This window comes from Salvia hispanica, chromosome 2 (genome assembly GCF_029641045.1).
Source record: "Salvia hispanica isolate PSC_SH4W2 chromosome 2, Shi_PSC_v1, whole genome shotgun sequence".
Lineage (NCBI taxonomy): Eukaryota > Viridiplantae > Streptophyta > Magnoliopsida > Lamiales > Lamiaceae > Salvia > Salvia hispanica.
In genome coordinates, this window is record NC_142693.1 from 57216686 (window position 1) to 57236106 (window position 19421).

General features: G+C 36.9%; 3 protein-coding genes across 3 annotated transcripts; 2 read left to right on the forward strand and 1 right to left on the reverse strand.

Annotated features, from left to right (window-relative positions):
- The first annotated feature begins 3297 nt into the window (after nt 1–3297).
- Nucleotides 3298–4204, forward strand: LOC148932724 (Cupredoxin superfamily protein). The gene is made up of 2 exons (XM_089064295.1): nt 3298–3508; nt 3679–4204. Exons 1-2 carry the CDS (start codon nt 3346–3348, stop codon nt 4017–4019), a joined length of 504 nt encoding a protein of 167 aa, XP_088920421.1. The 5' UTR covers nt 3298–3345; the 3' UTR covers nt 4020–4204.
- Nucleotides 4205–6914: 2710 nt separating this feature from the next.
- LOC148932725 (uridine/cytidine kinase UKL1, chloroplastic) lies at nt 6915–11459 on the forward strand. Its single transcript, XM_089064409.1, has 14 exons — nt 6915–7206; nt 7304–7395; nt 7876–7945; nt 8066–8184; nt 8374–8470; nt 8571–8650; nt 9306–9500; nt 9847–9930; nt 10012–10072; nt 10217–10277; nt 10546–10639; nt 10746–10818; nt 10904–10986; nt 11081–11459. Exons 1-14 carry the CDS (start codon nt 7026–7028, stop codon nt 11225–11227), a joined length of 1437 nt encoding a protein of 478 aa, XP_088920535.1. The 5' UTR covers nt 6915–7025; the 3' UTR covers nt 11228–11459.
- Nucleotides 11460–11519: 60 nt separating this feature from the next.
- Nucleotides 11520–14927, reverse strand: LOC148932726 (chloride channel protein CLC-a-like). Its single transcript, XM_089064408.1, has 6 exons — nt 14572–14927; nt 14165–14365; nt 13882–14059; nt 13170–13702; nt 11906–13067; nt 11520–11811 (listed from the first exon to the last, which is right to left on the reverse strand). The coding sequence occupies exons 1-6, from the start codon at nt 14766–14768 to the stop codon at nt 11707–11709; spliced, it is 2376 nt and encodes a 791-aa protein (XP_088920534.1). The 5' UTR covers nt 14769–14927; the 3' UTR covers nt 11520–11706.
- Between the last annotated feature and the right edge of the window lie 4494 nt (nt 14928–19421).

Genomic DNA, 19421 nt, shown 5'->3' on the forward strand with positions numbered 1-19421 from the left:
CTTAATTGTTCATTAAATGCTTTGGTTAAATCCCTTTTTAAATGGAACCCTAGCATATGATCTTTGATGCATTTAAGTCCGCCTAGTTAACGATCGCCGCATTTATTATACCCTAGATGGGCGGGTCGTTACATATCTCGTCCCGACGAGACGGGACATCCCGTCACGCGTCGCGCACGGAAGGGGCTGGCCTCGAGCTGGCTCGCCACGCGCGCGGCGTGACGCCCACTCGCCGGCACGCGAGTGGGCGTCGTAATAATGACGTCATAATTTGATTTTTTTTTAAAAAAAATCGATTTTTCAAAAAAAAATTAAAAAACGGTAATATGACCGTTCAACGGTCGGATTTTAATTTTTTTTATTTATTTTTTATTCTATAAATACTCTTCTCATTCTCCATTTTACACACAAACACACATCTATTCTTCTCTCATCTCTCTTTCTTTTCTCTCCAATCACTTCTATAAATCATTCCTTTATTTTTTTTCTTCTCCCAAATTTAATCCATTCATGGATCCATTTGAGCAAATGCGTCGAATAATGGAAGAATCGCTAGAAGAAGATCGACGTAGGGAGGAGGAAGCCGCTGCGCCTCCTCAAAGGCGACCCTGGACTTACATCCATCGTAACCGGGAGGAAGCCGCCGTAAGGTTGGAACGTGATTACTTCAGTCAGAACCCGGTATGGGGAGATATCTACTTCCGTCGTCGTTTCCGTATGTCACGCGCGCTATTTTTGCATATCGCGAATACATTGGCGGCACGAGAAGAGTACTTTAGAGGAGGGTTCGACGCTGTTGGCCGTTCTAGCCACACGACGCTCCAGAAATGTAATGCAGCGATCCGTCAGCTTGCTACTGGACAAACGGAGGATTCGTTCGACGAATACCTGCACGTCGGAGAATCCACTGGGAGACTTTGTTTGTTGAACTTCTGCAAAGGCGTCTGACAGCCTTCACTGACGAATTTCTGAAGAAGCCAACCACCGCAGATTGTCAGTTTCTGCTCCAACTTCACGAACAAGTACACGGATTCCCCGGGATGCTCGGGAGTGTCGATTGCATGCATTGGCAATGGAAGAATTGCCCTGTGGCGTTGAGGGGGTCATACACGAGCGGCCACAAAGGGACCCACCCCACCGTTATACTCGAGGCCGTCGCCGACTACCGGCTATGGATTTGGCATGCGTATTTTGGGGTCCCCGGCTCAAACAATGACGTCAACGTGCTCAACAATTCCGACCTCTTCGCTGAAGTTCTGAATGGTAAAGCGCCGACCACCAACTTCATCGCTAACAATCGCCAGTATAAAATGGGGTACTATCTTGCCGACGACATCTATCTGAAGTGGCCAACCTTCGTGAAGACGTTCAACAGGCCTGCGAACGAAAAACAGTCTCTTTTTGCGCAGAAGCAAGAGGCTGCTCGCAAGGATGTGGAGAGAGCGTTCGAGGTTCTCCAAGCTCGATTTAACATTATCAAAGCCCTGGCTCGTACGTGGTTTATGGATAATATGGTCGACATCATGTATACGTGCATAATCTTGCACAACATGATTGTCGCCGACGAAGGACCTGAGGCGGGAAATTGGTTCGACCCTGAAACTCCGGGAAGCTCAACCGCAAGTAGTCCGCCTCGAAGGGGAGTGCATCCGTCTTTGCAAGAGCGGTTGTCTATTCGGGCAAGGACACGTGATTCTACCGCCCACACCCAACTCCAGGAGGATCTAATGGAGCACGTTTGGACAAAATTTGGCAACCGTTAGATGATCGTCACTAGAGAACTCCTTCTTCTGCTTATTTGCCTCCATTTTTTTGTGATTTGAATTTAAGTGTGCAATTTGTAATTTCTAGTTTTTTAAATTATGTCTTTTTTATTTTTTTAGGTATTTAAATTGTAATTTTATTTTATTTAATAAAGTGTTGTTTTATTATTAATTGAATTTGTTGGAAATAAAAATAAAAAATGAAATTGAATGAATAGTTAAGGGATGAGATGGTTAAAAGATGGAGGGATACATGTGCTGTCTCTAAGTTAAGAGATGGGCTGAAAAGTACAGTGGGACCCATGAATAGTTAAGAGATGAGATGGTTAAGGGATAAATAAGAGATATGGATGCGAATGACCTAACCCTGCAGGCCCCATCACACCCTTCCCGGCCATTAACGTTGTGGGCCGGACCACACCTGGGTCTCGGCTTGCAGCCTAGCGCGTTGGAGGGGGCGGGGATGGGTCAGGACCGCAGCGTTAATGGATGGGGCCTGCAGGATTATGGGAGTTAGCACTGAAAATTAGGGGAATTATGAGTCGTGATTAAACTAGACAATATGTAGCACCTACTACTTAATTAAGGTCAAGATTAGTGACGACATTCAACTAAATTCAGCCTGTGTGTGAGAAAAATACATAAAAATAATAATTATATGCAAGCAGCCACTTTTGTCTTTGATGGCAAGGTTAGCTTAATTTCAAAGCCAAGTCTTGATACTCATACCAGAATTTGCTTAACATGCAATCAAATTCAATTATTCCTAAACCACCGAAATGATAGAGCATGCTTCTAGAATTATATATAGACAACATCTAATCACTTAAAAATGAAGTTTCATAAATATGGTAATGCATCAACAATTAACTATCTATATATAGTTATTTCAAAGTGCAAGATTTATTCCAAGAAAAAAAAAAGTATAGAAAAGAATGAGAGTTTGTTCTAGAGTAAATAGACACACGAACCCAAATCAAGATTGAGAATACGTAAAACATCAAGTTAATCAACTATTACTCCTATATGCTAATATTTTGTCATGTTCACACTTGTGATCAAATATAAATTTATTTGCAACTTGTAGATATTAGCACTTAAAAATGACAAGATTGATAGTGTGATATGTTGTTCAAACAAAATATAAAAATTTTGTGGAGACACACGGTCATATCCAAAGTTATACTACTATTCAAGAACATAATAGTAATTACGTATACCAATGAAATTACACATGTATCATTACCATTTACAATATGTGATCGAATTCGAATTTTGACTCATTCATCTTACACATTATTTTATACTCCATAATTAAAAAAATTTAAATAAATTATGAAAGTATGAGGCGGTGACACATCTCACAACCTTTTGTGTTGTTGATGTTACTCCATAATGAAGGTCACATCAAATTCAAGTCGAACAACCCAAACTGAAAACTTTCATTTCTTGGTGGAAAATAATGTCGTATATAGCATATCTTTAGATTGAAGAAACAACTGCTAGAGTTGTATATATAGCTGCTGAGATCATATCATCAGAAGCTATCAAAGAGTAAGAAATATATTAAGATAAAACAGATATGGTGCCTTCATACAGATTGCTAGTGGTAGTTTTTGTTGCAGTTTTTCTCCGACAAGCATTTGCGACGAAACATACTGTCGGAGGAAGCCAAGGTTGGGATGAATCCACCGATTTCGACTCTTGGGCTTCTGCTCAAACCTTCAAAGTCGGAGACGAACTCGGTAATAATATTATTGCATTAGTATTTACCTTAAATTAAACCAACATTTTTTGTCATTTTACTAGTTGATTAATAGTACAAACTTAATATCGTTTGGTACTTAATTCATACTAAATTATTTATGAAAACGAATTTCACTAAATTAACTAGCACTAATTTACGATATTGCAGAGTTCAAATATAGTCCGTTGCACAACGTGGCCGAACTACCTAGTGAAAGCGCGTTCAAGCAATGCGACGTTAGCGCTGCGTCGAATTCTTTAAGCGGCGGCGACAGCAAAGTTAAGCTAACCAAGGCCGGTACACGTTACTTTGCGTGTGGTACATCCGGCCATTGCGAGCAGGGGATGAAGGTCAAGATCACCACCGTGGCGGCCGATGGCTCGCCGTCGTCTCCCACTGACAGCTCAACCACTCCGGCAGCCACCACCGGTTCCACCTCGGCCGCCGGGCCACGCCACCAACTCCTTAGCTTCTTTGGCTTGATGGTGTTCGTTGGGATCTTCGTGTAGAAAATAGCTAATAAAGAAAACTCGACTATAATTTTGTTTGCGGTTGTGGTGAAGGTTTTATTTTTATCATCCTTTTATTATTTTCGTTTTTCCAGCTATTATTGAGTCGGCATTTATTTGTAGAACTATGTAAATTTTGATTCTTGATTATTATATTTCATATAAACGATTGTTGGTAAGTCTAATATTTCTTCAATTTTCATTTTTATTGGATTAATTTTAAATTGTAATTCAAACTTTGACTTTTTATACACTATTTTTAGTCTAAATATAGGTTATTTTGTGTTGGGAGAATTTGATCCATGCGCCAACTTCACTACAAAAATCACGCGAATCAGCGGCAAAATCCCTTGGGTAAAATTAATTTATCCGTTGGAAAACTATGATACTAAGGGATTACCAAGGGACACTACACGTTGGTAAAAGGCACGTTGCAAATTTTTTTATCAAGGGATATTTGCCGTTGGAAATTTTCCCAACGGTGACTGACATTTTGATGTGAGTTGTTAAGTAGGAGTAAATAATTATATGTATTTGTAGTGTTTTTTGCAGATTGTAATGTGTTAGCTGTTTGAACAAATATGTTTTGCAGTTTGTAATGTGTCGACCTATACAGTTTTTAAGTGCTTGCTACTTGAAATCGATTGCGGAGAAAATAAGTGTCCGCCTACAAAGTGCAATATTTAAATCATTCAATGATGGAAGATAATACTCCTTCTGTTTCTTCATAGTTGATGTGGAACTTTTCAGCACGAAATTTTAGAAATGAATGTTAGGTGTGTTAAATAAATAGATAAAATAGTAAGAGAGAGAAAAAGGTAGAGAGAATAAAGTATAAAATGAATAAAGTAGAGAGAATAAAGTAAGAGAGAGTAAAGTAAGAAAGAGAAAAAAAATACCATATATAGAAATGACTCAACTACGAAGAAACTTTTCGAAATGAAAAAATGACTCAACTATGAAAAAACGGAGGGAATAATAATTAAGGTGTTAAGGATGAAACACTACTATGTTATAAACTTTGGAGTATTTTTTTATGAGACAAGTGGATTTAGTTTTGGTAAGTGGGCCTTTATATTAACGTCTTATTAGCACAATAAGCCATTTTAAAAGTTCTTCAAAAGAAGAGCCCACAGAAGGAACTAACTACAAATAAGAAGACTGAAGCTTATTTAATTATATAAATGAGTAGTTATTGTTGTTGAAAGTAAAATAATTGATGAAAATCCAAATGCAGATAGCAAAAAACGACAATTTGTATCGTTTTGATCATATCCATTCACACAATAATCCTAGTCATCCGTTCAAAGACATAAGGCAAAAAGTACAAACATACTTTTGATTCTAGTCATCATAAAAATAAAAATTAATCATAATCATCCATTAAAATGCAAAAATACAAATTATATACTTTTTGATCTTAGTCGTTTGTCATGAAAGCACGAATTATTTATTGACTATGTTAAAGTGTAGAGAGATACATTCATATCTTCAAGTATGAGAGCTCGTAACATCACAATTTCTATCTTCAACTTTTTATTAAAAAAAGTCTTTTTCGTAAAGAAAGATATGCAAATGATGAAGGCACCCTTTATATAAAGTTTATATGCAATTTCACAAGACCCACTCATAGAGATATGTCAATCATCACAACGTTTCTGGAAACGTAAACGTTCGGATGATGTATTCAATGAAGATAGAGACCCGACTTCGCTAGAATCCTCACAAAGTTCTATGCAGACTCGTATTTAAACCATCAAGAAATCAACAAAGAAATTTCATGAAAGTGTTTATCATATAAGAATTTTCTCAGTAAAATTTCTTTGATGTTTCTCGATGGTTTGAATATGAGCATGTAAAGATCTTTGTGTGCGCCCAACTAAGTTGAGTTTTTATATTCGTTGAATGCATTCCCACACACTTCAAGAATTGATGTGATGATTGACACGTCTCTATAATCAAAGTATTTTGAAATTTATATATAAACTTTACATAAAAAGACGTATTCGTCATTTGCATAGTTTTTTTTTGGGAAGACATTTTGTTAAAAAAAAGTTCAAGAAGGAGATAGAGTGATGTTGTCAGATCTTCTATTTATAGAAATGAACGGATTTCTCTATATTTGAATGGATAATTGTGATTAATTTATGCTTTTAAGATGAATGACTAAGATCAAAAGCACATGGATTATGTTGTTTTTGTATTTGGATGGGTGGCCTTGATTAATTTGTGCTTGTACGATGAATGACTAAGATCAAAAGCACACAAATTTTGATTTTTTACTTTTCGCATTTGAGCGAAAGGTTAAGATTAATTTGTGATATTACTATGAACGACTAAAATCAAAAGCAAATAGATTATACCTTTTATGCGTTTGAACGAATGACTAGGAATAATTTGTTCTTTTACGATAAATGACTAATATCAAATGCAGACAAATTTATGCATTTGAAATTTTTTTGTAAATTGAAGACAGGTAGTACTACTTATTTTGTCATATCAATTAATCACTCAATTTGTTGTTCACATAACTCTTTCTTCTTTTAAAAATCTTATCTAACCTTAATTCCCATTTTATTCCTAGTAGTTATTTTAGATGTGAAAAAGTGTAAAAATGTCTTTTATTGGTTAGGATTTTTTTTGTTTTATTTTTTCAGTAACCAAAAATATGAAATCCCAATATTTAGGAAGCATATATAATTATATATAATTAAGGCAAGTTATTATACTGCACTACATGTAAAAACTAATATTGGCGAATACTATGTAAAGTCAGGCCAAATACATTACTAAAGTCAATACCATCAAAATCATGTGCATAAAATGATCACTAAAAAATTGGTGCTCATAGAAAAAAAATTTAAAAGACAAAGAAAGCAAATAAAGTAGGAATAGCATTTGCCTAAGGAAGATCCCATAACACATTCGCCACATTTGAAACCACTGAACCAAACAGCACCTTATTCTCTTTCTCCTTCAAACAGCCCCTAAAAGCCAACACTACCCATGCTGGAAGAGACGACGGCGATCGACTACGTCATGGAGGCGGCGTCCGGCCCCCACTTCTCTGGACTTCGCCTCGACAGCCTGCGCTCTGCTGCGCCCTCCCTTCCGTCGCCGCGCGATTCCGCGCCGCTCGCTACGCCGGCGTCCGATTCCGCCGCGCAGAAGCAGCCCTTCGTGATCGGTACTTGTTACTTTCTGTTTTAATTTGCGTGCTCGTGTTGGAGAAGGTTTGAATTTTGTTTTTGAGTGTGGCTGCTTGTTTTTTACCCTCGGAGCAGGGGTTTCGGGAGGAACTGCTTCGGGGAAGACGACTGTTTGCGATATGATTATTCAGCAGCTCCATGATCATCGCGTGGTGCTAGTCAACCAGGTTTGTGCTTGAATTCTTTTATTGATTGATGCTACTGTTGTTGAAAAGTCATAAATTGAAACTTCATTACCCTATTTTGACAAATAATTGAGCTCACTTTTAATTTATCTTCTGCTATTTGTGGAAGTGTGGTGGACAACTTTAGCTAGTGTGCTTGGGCTTTCCATGTTAGATTACTGAACTTCATTTGATTTCAACACCTACTTTTTCTGGACTTAATTTTTCTGAAATAATCTTAGAGAGGTTCTGTAAGGCTAACAAATATATGTGTATATACATATCAATGTGGCATGGTATCAAATTCAATCACTCCAAGGCATAATGTAGAGTATTACCTTCACTTTGATAAATCCCTTATTTGCTTGTTGGTGCTTTGTTTCTCCAATTAAGACCAGATGATGAGAATGAGTTCACAGTACTAAGTTGATCACCATCTTAGTTCTGTTAAATTCTTAAACACGTCATCCTGGTGTAATGCAGGATTCTTTCTATCGAGGTTTAACTCCTGAGGAGTTGGAACGCGTGCACGAGTACAATTTTGACCATCCAGGTATCTCAGTTCTTGATATGGAACTTTACCTTTAACTGAACTATTCCAATCAGCCTATAGTTGCTTCTATAGTTCTATAGATTTGTGAGAAAGTTCAATGCTTATGAACATTTATTGCAGATGCCTTTGATACTGAGCAGCTTCTGGAGTGTGTTGGAAAGCTTAAATCTGGCCAGCCAGTCCATGTCCCGATATATGATTTTAAAACACATCAAAGGTGTTCGGACAGTTTCCGCCAGGTAGTTATCTTGAATCTTGAATGTTTGCCAGCAGATTGCACTTTTTTTTACTCTAAATTTTTTTGGGTCAATGCTTAGAATTTGCATAAAGCATGGTATTTGCTGGCATAACCATTATGCTGATTGCGGCTGGTATGTGAAAATGTAGAGAATCTTTTATTTTCCAATACAAAATTCTTATGATTTCAGGTAAACGCATCTGATGTAATCATACTTGAGGGTATCCTTGTTTTTCATGATCAACGAGTACGCAACCTTATGAACATGAAGATTTTTGTTGACACAGGTGAACTTTGAATTATTTCTTTTTCATTTATTCCTAGCTGAGATATCATTACAATCATGGTTAAATCATGCATTTTGTTAATGATAGTTGTTTGATTCAGATGCTGATGTGAGACTTGCTCGTAGAATAAGGCGAGATATAGTGGAGAGGGGTAGGGAGATAAACTCTGTGCTAGAACAGGCAAGCTCCCACTGTTTTTATTTTCTTTTACACTGAAGATTAATGTAGTTTCTTTTATTTTATGCCCCACAATGTTTAGGAAATTGCTTGAATTCATTTACTCCCTCCCTCCCTTAAAAATATGAACTATTTCCTTTGTAGTTTGTCCTTTAAAATTATGAACTATTTCCTTTTTAGTCCGTCCCTTAAAATTATGAACTTTTTGTTGTAAGAAACTTTTTTTCCTCTCTTATGAGGTGGTACCCATTCTCCACTAACAATACTTCAATCATTTTTCTTTCTATCTCTCTCTAACTTTACCAATTGCAAAACCTTGTCCCTTCAAAAGTTCATATTTTTAAGGAAGGGGGGAGTATTATTTTGTGGTCATTTATTTGAGGTTGCCAATGTTTCAGTTTGCCAACCTCTTGTTTTTTAGTATACCTAGATAAAAGCCCCTGGAGACCAATAACTTGAATTTTTCCTTGTGTGAGTTCTTTAGTTTAAGCTGGCTTGTATTGGAATTGAAGTGTTATTTTTCTTGAAAACATACTAGGAAATAGTAGTGCTTAACTTCTGGGTTCTCTATTTCGGAGTTTCAAGATAATGTACTTTTACTTGCAGCCTTGAGCCTTCATATTAACAAAGTTTCTTTTTAATATTATCCTTGGTACAGTATGCGAAATTTGTGAAGCCTGCTTTTGATGATTTTGTCCTGCCATCCAAAAAGTATGCTGATGTAATTATACCTCGTGGAGGTGACAATCATGTTGCAATTGACTTGATTGTCCAACATCTTCGCACCAAACTTGGGCAGCATGACCTGTGTAAAATATATCCAAATGTTACTGTCATACAGTCGACCTTCCAGGTATACATTCTAGCTTTGTTCTTGTTATAGATTCATGGCATCTTGCAATTTAATGATTTTTAGAAGATAAAAGGTCCCTCCAACTTAATCTTTTATAAAAGTAGCTATTAGGACTGGACTGTGGTAGAGCTTCGTCTTTTGGAAATGCTACGAACTCACTGAGTAATAATAATATCTAATTTCAGTTACATAATAGTAAATGATAAACAAGGTTTTTAATAGGCTCTTTGCTTAACGTTGCAGTACTGTTACAAACAACTGAATTTAGCAGCCTTTATATCTTTCAGTTGAATGTTTGTGATATTATGAATCTATAGACTTTGATTTCTGCGATTTTGTGCTACAGATTAGAGGCATGCATACCCTGATTCGAGACCGAGACATTTCCAAACATGATTTCGTATTTTACTCTGACAGGCTTATACGTCTGGTAATTATGAATTCTCTTAATTCACAACATTACTGAATAATAGATGTTCCCAGATACGAACTTTTGATTATGATATTTCAGGTTACAGAACATGGTCTTGGTCATTTACCATTCACTGAGAAACAAATTACCACCCCGACTGGTATACTTAAAAATATGAGATGTATTTTGTGTGTGTGCAAGCTTCTTCCTTTTTGTTGTTGGGGGTTGGGGTGCCTCTTATTTTTGTATTCAAGCATGTAGTGGTTGTGGACGTCACTCATTGCATTATTGGAACTTAATGCAGGATCGATATATACTGGTGTTGACTTTTGCAAGAAACTGTGTGCGGTTTCCATTATTCGAAGGTAAGGAAACAATTTTGTGTATCATGGTCTGAATATAGCAAAGTACTGAAATAGTTAACAAAGAGGTAGAGGTTAAATTTTTGGTGATATTACCATCAGAATTTAGTAAATATATAGAGAACGTGTGCTGTCGATTTCAATTTCATCTTCACATTTTCTACTTTCTAGTACTAAAATATAAGTCTGCTAATCTCTTTAAAATGGATTTTGGTTTTTTCCATAGTTATTTGGAAATGGGATCATATCTATCACATATATTTTCTTGCAGTGGGGAAAGCATGGAAAACGCATTACGTGCTTGTTGCAAAGGGATTAAAATTGGGAAAATCTTGATCCACCGTGAGGGCGATGATGGGAAGCAGGTTGTATATTCGTTCCTTCAGTTTACCCTCGTAGATTAGTCTGTATCAGAATGGCAGCAAAATCTTCTGACATTTTCTGTTGTTTCTAATTCTCATACCTAAACAGCTCATATATGAAAAACTTCCTAATGATATCCGTGAGCGCCATGTCCTCCTCCTTGACCCTGTCCTTGCTACAGGTAGAAGAATCTACTCACATTTGTCGGTAATGGCTAGTCGCCTAGTTGGTTATGATCTTAACTCCTGAAATATCTTTTCTGTCAGGTAATTCCGCTAATCAGGCAATCGAGCTACTAATACAGAAAGGAGTTCCAGAATCTCACATTATCTTCCTAAACCTCATATCAGTGAGTCATTCTTTCTTCTCTTGGATAATAACCAACTTTATCATGCAGTTCTGATCAATGCAAATTATTTCTTACATATCCCGTGTATGTACAGGCACCAGAAGGCATACATTGCGTTTGCAAACGCTTCCCCACATTGAAGATCGTGACATCAGAGATCGACGTAGCCCTGAACAAAGAATTCCGTGTAATACCGGGTATGGGAGAATTCGGCGACCGTTACTTTGGCACTGATGATTGATCGTTGCTGGTCCTGATGAGGCATTTGGTTGCCTATTGACCGTATTTATAATTGTACATTTTATGCTAATCCATGTTTGCTCCCTTCGAGCACGAATCTCTTGTACCCTTTCTCAGTCATTGGCTTTTACCAGTTCATGTTTTACCATAATCAAAATACAGTCATTGAACATTTGTAGAAGGTGGATGTATTTTCCTAATATGCTCTTTTTAATCTATTTTTTTCGATAATATTTGAATTCGCATCTAGCTTGTTGTGAATGGACAAGATTGATAGATTTTCACACATTGGAGAAAGCAAAATTGGGTGGCACCCTTAAAGATTCATGTCACTTTGATTAATGATTATTACATATCAAAACAGTATTTAAGCTTATAGATGAAACGATGTAATCTTGGTGTAGTATTTCTATGATTCCGGACAAAAATAGGGAAAAGAATCTCAAGAATATTATCATGGTGGAGAGTTGGCTGATGAGATCAATGGCTCTTCTTTCCCTTTGAGCTAGAGAGATGAGGAAACACATCCAAAATGTTGTGAGCTATCAAATCTTGCCTTGTCAAGATCCCAACAACAGGGAAGACCTACGAGTTGATCAACAACAAACAGGTCAGCATTAAATTTTTGTCAAATTTTATGAAAGAAAAAGGATTAAATTTTGTTGAATTGTGAACTTACTCCTGCAGCTTGATACTTGGGCAGAATGAGCATGTGCCGTAGCCCGACTTGCCGGAACAGCACCAGGGCCTTGGCGACAGACATGCTCTCAACAACGGTGTACGGGGTCATGTTGGTCAATGGGTGCAGGTCGATGTACATAGCCATCTCGGCCTTGGTCACAGTCACCTCCTGTATGGTTGTGCCCCTCTCAGCAAGGTCGATGGACGTGAACTCTTTCCGTACCTCCCAGTCCTCTGTCCTCCGTGGCTCGGGCAGGAACCACTTCTTCTTGAGGGCTAGTATGAGGTGAGCTCTCAAGATAAGCCCGTGTAGCTCGTTGGCACCGTTTGGTGACGAGCTTAGTGGTGGATGGACGGTGATCCCGCTGTCCACGACCGGGAACCCGTTGTGCGTCGTGTTTTTCAGGACCTCGACTATCCGTCCCACCCTCTCGACCCCGTTGAGGGTGACGACTGATGGCTTGACATCAGCGAGCTCGCCGACTGTTATATTCCTCATCCATGGCTCAGGGTTTGCATCCAAGAAAGGCAGCCCTTTCAGCTCAAGGATTATCTCGTAGATGCTCGGGTTGAAGCAGTCTCCAACAGTCTTTGCGATGAGCAAGACAAGCATTGTGATGGGGAGCAAGAGGAGGTTGTTTGTGAGCTCAAGGAAGATGACACAGAGGGAGACTGTCATTCTCATTGATCCAGCCATGAGGGAGGCGGCTCCAAGAACCGCATACAGCCCTTGATCAATCTTCGTGTAGGGTGCCATGACGAGGCCGAGCATTCGCCCGTAGGCCGACCCCATCAAAATGATGGGGAGGAAAAGACCAGATGGAACAGCAATGCCAAAGGTGATCAGCCCTAATACGCAATACAGTGCAAAGAATATGACCAGGGAAACAATGTTGAACTCTGATGCAGTGTTTATGGAGAAGATGTTCCTCACTGCATCGTCGTTCGTGGTGAGGAGCAGTGTGGCGAGATCGTTGTAGTGCCCCTTTGGGCAATTGAACTGCTTGAAGTTCCCTTCCCTGCCAGTCGAGGGGCATGAAGAGTCTAGCAGGGAGGGATCACAAGGCCGGCACTGTGCAAGGAACGGTAGCCCATAGAGGCATACGGAAGTGAAAATGGAGACACTCAACGCAAGGAGAAGCTTATGCATCTTGCCCTTCCTGTGAAAGAAACACGAAAAAAAAAGAGCCGGGGTTTAATATGTTGCGGGCCAAAAGGCAACCGAGTGCTTGCCCTAGTGGAGAGATGGATAGAGATCTTACTTATTGATGACATTGTAGACCTTGAGAACTTTGTGAAGAGCATAATTGTAAAGACTTCCCAAGAGGCCACCAAGAACTCCTATCACAGCCACAGGGATGAGGTCCGCAGCATGATACGTCACCTCAACGCCACTGACATCGAACATGATGAGCCCTCCGTGCCCGAACAGGCCACAGTAGCCTGACTTGCAGGTCTCAATCGCAGCCCTAAGCACCACCACCACGACTGCTGTACTGAAGAAGGTCCTCCACAGGAGTGCACTCCTCCACCACGTGGCCACCTCCTCGAGGGCAAAGAGGACCCCACCAACTGGCGCCCGGAAAGCAGCACAGACTCCGGATGAGGAACCACACGTGATCAGATCACGCCTGTCCCTATCGTTGTTGAAGTATCTCAGCCAACGCCATTTTACCCGATAGTTGTCCGGCCCGCCTTGCCCTAACAACGAAGCAATGCAGCTTCCAATGTGCACCAGAGGCCCCTCTTTCCCGAGATCCATCCCTGCAGAAACAGCTCCGATGCTTCCAATAATCTATACACGGTGAAAAACAGCAGCAAAACTTTAGTTCCAAGGTACTAATATGGAGTCTCTCTATTCTATTGATCATAATCAAGAACTTTGCACACACCATACATCAAACTAGTTACATTTCCAATCATTTAAGACATAATTTTCTGTAATCTCAAATTTTTATGGCAAAGGAAGAGCACCTTAACAATCAATGTTGTAGCACCAAACATATCAGGAGTGTCAATTCCATTCAGATAGGCTTTAATCTCAGGAATTCCTGGGCCAGCTGCTGTAGGTGCAAAGAAAACACAGAGAAGTGCAGCTACCAATGTAAGAATAAAATTTGCTCCAGCCATGACTACAAATCCCATTATATATCTGCAAAAATACATATATACTTTCCACATCACACAACTTTCTTACACAGCTATGATCAAGAATTTGTTCAAATCAAAAAAATTAAGTACAAACTTGAATAGTAACCTTTCTTCATCTATGTATTTGACCACAGCCAGAAGTTTGTATCCAGCTATATTCTCAACAGCAAGATTGATCAAAGTTGCTATCCCCCCTGTGAGAAGCCCAACCAAGAATGCCAGCAGCCATTTCATTAGTATATACTGCAAGACTTGAACTTTTGATCTGCTTCTCCAATCATGCTTGAACAAATCATTCTCATTGATCCTAATACCAAAAACCCACATTAGATTTTCTTAAAGAAAACCATTGAGAGAGATCTTTCAAAGTCCCACAACCAAATTCAAGGAAAAAAATCATAACTTGCAAAGTGGGATTTCCTCAAAAATCTTTAACTCCCACTCACAGTTGAAACAACACCACATGCTAAAATTTCAAGAAATCAAAGACTTGTGGAAATGAGAATGGCTTACTCATAATCCAAGCTCTCAATATGGGAAACCTTGGTTCCAACAATGGCAAGTGGGCTTGATGAGAGGGTTCTGTTTCTCTTGAGAAGAGGCTGGTGAAGATCATTGCTTTCTGGGTCATTAAAACCATCAATTTCTTCTTGTTGACTTCTTTCTATGCTTTCTGATTCAGATTCGGCAAACCTGTTGAGCTCCTCCATCAGCTTCAGTGGCTGAAGCAGATGAGAGAGGGAGAGAGATGTGTCCGAGTAGGATATACCAGGATTCGCGGTTGCAAATGGAAAGTGCGTTGTTTCCACTTTTTCCACTGATTTTGGAATATATACACAAATAAATATAGGTGGTTTTGGGCAGTGGACAAAATTGTTTTCTTGCAGAGGATGATTGTGTTTTTGTGATTAATTATTTTGTCGGAAAGTGGTCCTCTTAAATATTTAGATTAATTAAAAACTGTAATTACGCTGGTTTTTATCCATATAACAAATTGGCTTTTGGAATTTGTAAATCACACATACCCCTTGAAACTTATTTATATTTTTTTAGGATTTAATGTGAAAATCATTCGGAGAAAGAGTTTTGATGAAGTAGATTGATTGTTAAGGTTAATTAATGATCTATGATTTGGAGAGTGCACCTGGAGAAACACATCTATTTTAATCATCATTCTAGGTATTATGACAAAATTCTTACATCTTTATCTCTGAACCTTTAACTAATATGTTTTCCATGTGTTTAAATAACCGTAGTGCTGATATTTTCATAATTTGAGTTTGTTCAAAAATATAGAAAATATTAGTATTATTTAAATCATAATCATAGTATTATTTACTTGACCTCTGATCAATTGTATAATTTTTAAAATGTGCGGATTAATTAGCAATTTTACTATAACTTGCAAATGTCCATGACATTCACTCATTTCTGATGATTATCTGATGTTTATGTAAATGGTATGACACTTATGTAACACTAATACAGATTAAAGCGTAGTCCTAATTTTCATGCAGCAATGATTTGCGAACCACAATCCTTAAGAAAATTTGCGAAAGACAAATACTAGAAAAGATCTTAATATTATGACGTGCAAGATATAAACTAAGAGAAAAAATTCCTAAAATCGATTTAAATGACTGGAACGACAATGTTTCAAGTATGATTCAAATCGGCTCTTTGACCTCACCAGAAAATCCGACTTCCTTTCACCACTAATTTCACTGAAAATTAAGAACAACTGCGGATCGTAATAAAAATGCGAATTAATTCGCATAGTTCAAAAATTGTGGAATCAACTATAAGTCAAATAAAAGTTTGTACTACATTTTAAATAATAATACGAATGAAATTGCATGGTTTAAAAGATTAGAAGTTAAATAAAAGCCACTATGTAAATACAGTATAATACTTTCTCATCCTTTAATTGGTTGTTCAACTGTGTTGTTTTGCTGGAATGTAGATTTGAATGGACTATGCTCATTGGTCTCATGTTGGAATTTTTGTAATAGGATATATAGGTGGAAATATATTTTCGATATAGTACTATGGTTTCTAGTGTTAATATTCTATACAATTATGAACAGTTGTTTTGACCCATGTGGCAATTGGATTAGAACATTTTGGAAGTTATTGTTTGTTCTGTCAAGACAGATAAGCTAAACATGTGGAAAAATCAAGTTGACAGATTTTCAGATCCAACGGTGGAAATTTAATGACCTCTTCAATGGATGATGAGTCACTATTATCCAAACCCTCTTCCAACTCCGGATCAAACTATCCTCCCAACATAATTGCCCTAAAAGCTTTTTCAAGAAAAATAGGTAAATTGAAAAGATACTCCATATTTTACCTCTTTAATACAACAAGTATATCTTTTTAAAAAGTAGTGAATTACAAGAGAAGAGGGTAAATTGAGAAAGATATAAAAAATAATTATCAAATTTACCTTTTGAAGAAGAGACAAAGACACTTTTAAACTTGAAGAAGAAGGTATGAAGTATAATACATTCTCAAATATTATTTTTATTAAAAAAATAATTTTTATAAAAAGGAGATAAATATAATATTACTCTTTACATTTCTATTATCCCTTGGAGATGCTCTAACCATCTTTTGATATATTCAACTTTTATCCAAAACTAGTTTCTTTAACATCTTCGAATACTGTTCAATCTCAATCAAGTGGCATTTTTCGATATATTGATAAGTAGTTAAATGATAAGCTAGGTTTGAAAATTAATTCAAATAATCACTTTAGTAAATGATAATTATTCTTTTTTTATTTAATATAATTATCATCTTTTTTAGGATATCATCCTTATTTTCTCTATATAGAATATTTCAATTATTTGGCGATAGCATTCTTTGATAAAGGCCCATATTTACGTCTGATTTCGGGGCCTACTCACACACCTTAGAGAAATTTTGTCCACACACAAACCAGATGCCTCACTTTATCAAATAAATAAATATGCCCATTTTTCCTATATGTGTACTCTAATTTAAACACGTCTACAAAAATGAATTATCCACACCTTATAATGCTATATAAGAGTATTGTTTTATCGAAATTGATAATTCAAAAGGGAAGGTTTGTAATCAGAAAGTATGTATATACCAAAAAAATTCAAAATTTAGATGAGGGTGACAATTGACAAGTCAAGATCTGGATGCAAATTCATGTCCAATAGCATATTCATAATTATAAATATACTATTTGGATTTAAATCTTTACTCTTTTGATCATGGAATAATTTTATTTTGATATTTTCACTTGTTTAACAAATGTTGATCATGGAATAATTTGTTAAGTACAAGACACTCCCATATGTAAAGAGAGTATGAGAAATAGAAGATAAAGTTGTCGTAGATAACTTATTGTGCATATAAAAGTACACTAGGTCTGATAAAATGTAGTACCTCTCAATTAGTTGTTCGGCTGACAAGATTATATTTCGTATTGAATATGTACTGTTGTGTTTGGTTCATGAGATTAAATCTCACAACTTAAACTAGCTAAATTAAAAATCATGTGATAATTAGTCATAGTCTACCCTCTCTAAGTAAAATAATCTTACAACTTAATCCTAGATTATATCTTGATATTATTTTATCTTGCCTAAGAGATTTAGTTTGTAACTATGAGTGTATTATTTTAAATTAGTAATCGATAAATTTTAACTAGATTGTGGCTATTTAACTATGGTGGAGTAGATGAGGTGTGCAAACAAGTATATCCAATCATGCCACCAAATTGAACTAGATTCTACATTTATTTCTCTATTCTTCATGGGGTGGTGGGCCTACAGAACCACGATTTTCACGTGAATTGATATGAACAAATGGCGATAATCCCATGTTCCATTAGCTAGGCCTCTACTTTTCATCCTCCTTTTTAACTACTCTACTTTGTACTTATGATGAATTGCTGCATATGGCTTCTCTTTTCTTTTAAGAAATGACTAATTATTACTCTTTTGGTCTGTCATTAATCGTTTCAATTTGCTAATTTCATCCGTCCGTAATTTTCAATGAGTGTAAACATTTGCAATGTTGAGTTGCAGCCACGTCCCTCACAAAATGGGAGTGGGATGACGGAATATTATTTTTAAGTAAGGAATGTAGTAAAAATGGTACTCCCTCCGTCCCGGCTAAGATGATACATTGCTTAGCCGGCACGGGGTTTTAGGAGTTATTGGTTAAAGTGTTTAATTGGAGAGAGAGAAGGTGGGTGTAAGTATTAAAGTAGAGAGATAAAGAAAGATGAATATTTTAACAGGAGTGAGAAAAAGTGGTTGAGTGTATTAACTGGAGAGATAAAGTTACCAAAAAAGGAAATGTGTCATCTTAGTTGGGACAAACTAAAAAGGAAAACGTGTCATCTTAAGCGGGACGGAGGGAGTAATATTAAGGAGGTCATAAATAATACTCCCTCCGTCCCCCATTAAGAGTCACATTTTTCCATTTCAGTTCATCCTCAATTAAGAGTCACACTTCATTTTTACCATAAATGGTAAGTAGGTCTCACATTCCACTAACTCACTTCACACGCATTTTATTATAAAATCAATATAAAAAGGTGGGTCCCACATCTCACTAACTTTTTCAACCAACTTTTCTTTACATTTCTTAAAACCCGTGTCCGGTCAAACTATGACTCCTAATCGGGAACGGAGGGAGTAGTAGTATGAAAGTAACAATTTTGGTGACTCAGTATGAAAGTATTAATATTAAACATCTGTTTTAAGAAAAGTGTTTCCTAGAAATATAGGAAATGTGACGCCCGATTTAAATAATTTTCTTTGATATATTTCTACATTCCTAGAAATGTGGCTCATTGTATATGGAGTAATTTTTTAAAATTATAGTACAATTTAATCCGAACCATACAGTCTCACTAAAATCAAAATATAAAATAATCATATGAATAATAAAAAAAACTGGATGATGCTAGAACTTAGAAGGCTGTTGTTATTGTGTTACACAATCATTGGTCAATCCTCAACTATACATAGTTCCTTTTTGTAAAGCAAGTAGTATTAACTTTTTTTTTGTAGATATAATTAAAAAATGATAGTGTCTACTGATTATAATTGTTGATAAGTAAATCTTTGAGGATTACAGGATGCCAGATTGTGGCTAAGAAAGATGTCAGATTGCGAATTTTTGTGCTAAAATTGTATTTTGAGATCTGAAAATGATTGTGGCCTTATCCCTTCATTAGACTTTCATGAAATTAATTATAATTTTTTTAATATATTTTATGGTGGGCCATTTTTATATTCAATTTTAGTGACTGTAGATAGAGAAAAAGACTGGCCTACGCACCCCCATTCACTGCATGACTCCCGTTGCCGTGC

Coding starts and splice junctions, on each gene's coding strand:
- LOC148932726 (XM_089064408.1), bottom strand. CDS start 14,768: ATGGAGGAGCTCAACAGGTTTGCCGAATCTGAATCAGAAAGCATAGAA. Junction 13,703..13,881: donor CTACAACATTGATTGTTAAG/GTGCTCTTCCTT, acceptor CACCGTGTATAG/ATTATTGGAAGCATCGGAGC. Junction 11,812..11,905: donor CCAAGTATCAAGCTGCAGGA/GTAAGTTCACAA, acceptor ATCAACTCGTAG/GTCTTCCCTGTTGTTGGGAT.
- LOC148932724 (XM_089064295.1), top strand. CDS start 3,346: ATGGTGCCTTCATACAGATTGCTAGTGGTAGTTTTTGTTGCAGTTTTT. Junction 3,509..3,678: donor CAAAGTCGGAGACGAACTCG/GTAATAATATTA, acceptor ACGATATTGCAG/AGTTCAAATATAGTCCGTTG.
- LOC148932725 (XM_089064409.1), top strand. CDS start 7,026: ATGCTGGAAGAGACGACGGCGATCGACTACGTCATGGAGGCGGCGTCC. Junction 8,471..8,570: donor GAAGATTTTTGTTGACACAG/GTGAACTTTGAA, acceptor TGTTTGATTCAG/ATGCTGATGTGAGACTTGCT. Junction 9,931..10,011: donor CTGACAGGCTTATACGTCTG/GTAATTATGAAT, acceptor ATGATATTTCAG/GTTACAGAACATGGTCTTGG.